The following is a 5,000-nucleotide window of genomic DNA, read 5'->3' on the forward strand; positions in this document are numbered from 1 at the left end:
CACAGTATCCTGATCCATACGCATCGGGCCTTTTAACCAATTGACGTAATATGCCTGATAGTGTTAGAAAAGGAATTGATTGGAAATATTCCCCAAAAAAAATGTACTATGGTTAGGCTACATGTATTTATTTCCCGAAAAATATATTCTTTAAAGACAAATTCATTTCCTATATTTACAAATTTCATTAAGTTTTCATTCACAATATAAGAGGAAAGAAAAAAAAATACATACATGGAAAGGGATACAAGAAAATGTGTGACCAAAACATGTCTTTCGCATGTAGCTAAACTGTAGGCCTAACACGTGACGACAGATTTCCTTGTCAAAAATAGTACCCTTTCTAAAATGTTCTTCATTTAATATAATTATTCTGTAACATTTTCATTTGCCTTCTCCTCATAATGTCGTTGTCAGAATTCGTTGTGCTGCTTTTCCGTGATGTGATCTATAGGTTTGAGAGAAACAGAAAAATAGGACTAAATTGGTCAGAGATCAAATAAACATAATAAAGAAAACGGTAGCCTATTCAATCAAATAATATCGCAATCTAGTTTGTAATGTGTGTCCACCTGACGTCTGTGAATCCTCCGATGTGAGGACGTGCGTGGTGGCGTGTGTGTGTGTGTGTGTGTGTGTGTGTGTGTGTGTGTGTGTGTGTGTGTGTGTGTGTGTGTGTGTGTGTGTGTGTGTGTGTGTGTGTGTGTGTGTGTGTGTGTGTGTGTGTGTGTGTGTGTGGGTTGGGGTAGGATACATTGTGGATTGTTGATAACTGTGGGTCGCATCCCCCATATTACACGGTGCCCCGTGAGGCGGCAAAGTGCTTATTCAATCACTTTAGTCTTCAAATGATTTATGAGCAAAGAAATCGCCGACATGCACTCAGGTGTGACAGTGTTTACCTCCGCCTGGAACGTTATTTAGCAGCGGGGTGATAAAAATGTGGTGCTAACGTTAAAATGTCAAGCCATGTGTAAACGCATCATTACCTGTCAGTGATCAGCTGAAAAGAAGATTTAGGAGAGTTAGGTCTGTGGTCGCTCTCCTCCCCTATAGAAACAAAAAAGGACAGGACCTATAAATATGTTGTTCTTTAATCGATGGCTTGTTACATTTAAAATGATGTTGAACATCTAATCATGGATCAATTTAACATACATTTAACATTATATAAAGGCATAAGGTCAAATAAAAGAACAAATCTTTGGAGTAAACTTTGTTAGGGCCTCGGCAAGGTGTCTCTTACCGTCGTGTTTTGGACTGAACCCGTCTGAGGACTCCCCCTCGCTGTCGTCCTCTGTCCCCGAGGCGCCGGACACATTCCCCAGCCGCGCGTCATGACGCGCCTGGAGAGGTAATTGGCCCTTCGGACCCACCCCCAGGAGCTTCATGTTTACAAGAGACGTGGCGTTCAGGAAAGCTGCGTTGGTCCAGTTGTGCAGCTTTCCGATCTGACACGTGTATATCCCATGTCCCGGCATTAAGGCCGGATGGCCCGCGGACGATAACGCGGGGTGTTGCGTATATTGTGGTACGGAAGAAAGTTTGTGCTGGGCGTTATCGGGGCTCGTGGCGATCTCTGCCAAAGACCAGATCTTAGGTTTGCTCTGCGGTGCTCTCTGACACTCCTGTCTAATCGGGGAATTATCCATCGCTATTTTTCCACCAGGCGCCTTAATGAGAGCGACAGGCCGCTCCGCTGCTCTCAGGCCGTCCTCTGAGAGCCCCCTGCTGCTGGCCTCCGAAGTCTTCAACTCAGAGCCCTCTCTCGCTCCCGCTTCATCCTTCTCGCACCCCAAATCCCCGCGGCCCTCCTCTGGCCTCTCGATATCGATTGTTTCTAGGTCGATCTCCTCCTCCTCGTCCTCGTCGTCGCTGCCGTTCTTCGCGGTGTCCTCCTCGTTGTCGCTGCTGAAGATCCGTCCGTCCCGGTCCTCGGCGCTGCGCCCCCACGTCACCTTGTTCTCCTTCTTCAACCGCCGGCGCGCGTTGGCGAACCACGTGGACACCTGCACGAATAATTAATAACACACTACGTTAAAGGATGATCATTTAATATCGATCTTTCATATCACAAGTGCGCTGCTGCGTGATGAGGCCCACCTGCGTCAGGGTCATCTTGGTGATGATGGCCAACATGATCTTCTCCCCCTTGGTGGGGTAGGGGTTCTTCTGGTGCTCCTGCAGCCAGGCCTTCAGCGTGCTGGTGGTCTCCCGGGTGGCTGCTTTGGCCCTGGACGGGTCTCCGTAAGGGTACTGGCCGTATGGGTAGAAGCCCTGGGCGGCGTGGACCGGCAGGGCGGCCGGCCGGGCTCCGGGACTCTCCTTCAGGTCGAACTGGGGGCCCTGGGTTAAAGGGGAGGATGAGTTTAAGGGGATGACACCAGGCTTTCTCAATATGTCGCACTTTTTTAATTGCCAAGTAAAGTCAATTGTAGGAGTACATTTGATGATTGAGTAATGAGCTTAAAAACACGAAATATCAGAATTTCCAAATAAAATATTTGGAAGAGCTATAAGTTTTCCCAAAGCCACCCATCGGTAAATCCTAATTAAATCATACTTTTCTAGATATTTTAATAACTTAACATTTCTCTTCTTTGACAAAACGAGAGGAAATATTGTCTCCATTTCAAACATTTTTTTATTTATATATTTTTGTTATTTTCTTGTTATTTATGAAGTTACACAATAGGGGTGTTTGAGGGTATAGTGGAATTACTTCTGCCTATTTGTAATTATATATTAATTCATTCATTAAGTTTATACCTATTATAATTTGGAAAGTTATAACCAAGTTGTTAAATATATATATATTGCTTCTCTTTCTTTTGACAAATGTAGGCTACTAAATAAGTCGCTTTGGATAAAAGCGTCTGCTAAATAGCCTAAATGTAAATGTTGTTAAGCATGTAGTCTTTACCTATCGGGTAAAGGCTCATTTAGGAATAATATAAATAGACCTAATAGTATCGCGTGGTATGAAAGGCTATACATTTTTTAATCAAATGAAGAAGGGAAAATGCATTCTTTAAATCACATCAAATAACCATAATTTATTTATATCTCAGAACAATACTACAAAATCATCTTCATGCAAACAACAAATATGAACTTTTTAAAGCTTGTGTCTCACCATCTGTGATATGAGGGCGAGGTCTGTGGCTCCGCCGTACGGCAGAAACGCGCTGTAGTTGTGGGCCCACGGGTTCCCGTACATCCCGAGCATGGAGCTCACCGCCGCGGCGGTGCAGGCTGAGGGGCTCACCCCGCTGTCCGCGCCTCCTTCCCGCGCGGAGCCCGGCCGCTCGCCCGCGTACACCTCGTGCGGTGGGTTTAGAAACTGCGTGAACCCCAGCTGAGGAAAGGACATCTCCACAGGCTCGCAATAAATCTCCTCGCCTAAAAATCACAAGGGGGAACACGGGAAGAAACCAAACAAAAATTCCCAGAAAGACGAAGAGGGATTCTAAATCACGACAGCCAGTCTGTCAACTCCACTTTCTCGACGCGTAGTCCTTAGCTTCCGACGAGTTTGGCACTTGAGTACACAGTGATGCCTCGCTGTAGCCGCAGGACACCCTCTCACTGTGGAGCTCACTGTATGATTGGCAGGCTACTTAAACACCAAGCTCCTCCTATGCCCGGGGCAGGCGATTAGTGCATTGGTTAGGTCGTGTGAGTTAGTGGATATGGATGTGTGTGCGTTTGCGTGTATATTTGTGCCAGTGTTTTTGTGGCTGCGTTTGTGCGTGTGCGCTTGTGTGCGTGTCTGTGTGTGTGTGTGTGTGTGTGTGTGTGTGTGTGTGTGTGTGTGTGTGTGTGTGTGTGTGTGTGTGTGTGTGTGTGTGTGTGTGTGTGTGTGTGTGTGTGTGTGTGTGTATATTTGTGCCTGTGATTTTGTGCGTGCGTGTGCTTGTAACGTGTGAGTGTGCTCCTGAACTATTTTTCAAGCATTTATTTATATGATTGTATTCATCATTTATAATCGCAATCTGTTCTTTAAATTACAGACCACGAAAGGCGTAATTTGGTCACGGCTGGATGGACTTTCAATTAACCCAGTTTATGCAACAGTATAGCATAAACATAACAACAATTATATGCATATAATAATAATAATAATAATAATAATAATAATAATAATAATAATAATAATAATAATAATCATAATAATAATTACTAACAAGAACACAAATAAAAAAAAATATATATATTTGCCTGTATCTACGTTGCTTGACACCTGATAATTATTATGCAATTCATGTAAAAATATATTCCCATCTTAATTTTTCTGGGTGTGAAAAAATGGCCAACCAGATCTAAGGATAAGCGGCCTTAATGGCGACCAGATGGGAGGCATCGATAGCCTACACCGGCCAGATACGCGCGGAATGCCCGCGATAATCGACGGAAGTCAGTGGAGCATATTTTAGATAGGAGATAAGTGTGTAAGAGAGAGGTTATCCCGGATAACACAGACACATGCCATGCTCGTGCCGAAAAGCGAATTTGTGTCAATCGCCAATGCGGGTAAAACAGTTACGCAATATAAAAATAAATGAACCCCTTAATTATAGCATTTGTTAAGAGTATATATGTGACATCCAAAATAACTCCTGTTAAAACCTTTTAGCCTAAGCTGTTGAATTAGTATTCAATCTCCTTATTATTCGACATATAGAAAAGTGTGGTCAGTTTTCGGTCTTTATTGCCCTCATTGTATTGCAGCAGAACATTACAATGCCCACACAAATAAACTATCCCTCTCTCTCTCTCTCTCTCTCTCTCTCTCTCTCTCTCTCTCTCTCTCTCTCTCTCTCTCTCTCTCTCTCTCTCTCTCTCTCTCTCTCTCTCACTCTGACTCTCTCACAGACACACACACACACACACACACACACACACACACACACACACACACACACACACACACACACACACACACACACACACACACACACACACACACACACACACACACACACACACACACACACCCT

The 5,000-nt window shown here is 44.1% G+C and overlaps 1 protein-coding gene across 1 annotated transcript; it reads right to left on the minus strand.

Annotated features, from left to right (window-relative positions):
* Nucleotides 1-93: 93 nt before the first annotated feature.
* Nucleotides 94-3,644, minus strand: irx1b (iroquois homeobox 1b). The gene is made up of 5 exons (XM_030346290.1): nt 3,137-3,644; nt 2,104-2,346; nt 1,247-2,009; nt 990-1,050; nt 94-448 (listed from the first exon to the last, which is right to left on the minus strand). The coding sequence occupies exons 1-5, from the start codon at nt 3,371-3,373 to the stop codon at nt 400-402; spliced, it is 1,353 nt and encodes a 450-aa protein (XP_030202150.1). The 5' UTR covers nt 3,374-3,644; the 3' UTR covers nt 94-399.
* Between the last annotated feature and the right edge of the window lie 1,356 nt (nt 3,645-5,000).

The sequence above is a fragment of the Gadus morhua genome, chromosome 22 (genome assembly GCF_902167405.1).
Source record: "Gadus morhua chromosome 22, gadMor3.0, whole genome shotgun sequence".
NCBI lineage: Eukaryota > Metazoa > Chordata > Actinopteri > Gadiformes > Gadidae > Gadus > Gadus morhua.

What these genes read in the sequence shown, in the direction of transcription:
- irx1b (XM_030346290.1), bottom strand. Translation starts at nt 3,373, where the DNA reads ATGTCCTTTCCTCAGCTGGGGTTCACGCAGTTTCTAAACCCACCGCAC. An exon ending in CCAAGATGACCCTGACGCAG is followed by an intron (nt 2,010 to 2,103) that starts GTGGGCCTCATC and finishes TTATTCGTGCAG; the next exon opens with GTGTCCACGTGGTTCGCCAA. An exon ending in TTTCAGCTGATCACTGACAG is followed by an intron (nt 449 to 989) that starts GTAATGATGCGT and finishes TCAAACCTATAG; the next exon opens with ATCACATCACGGAAAAGCAG.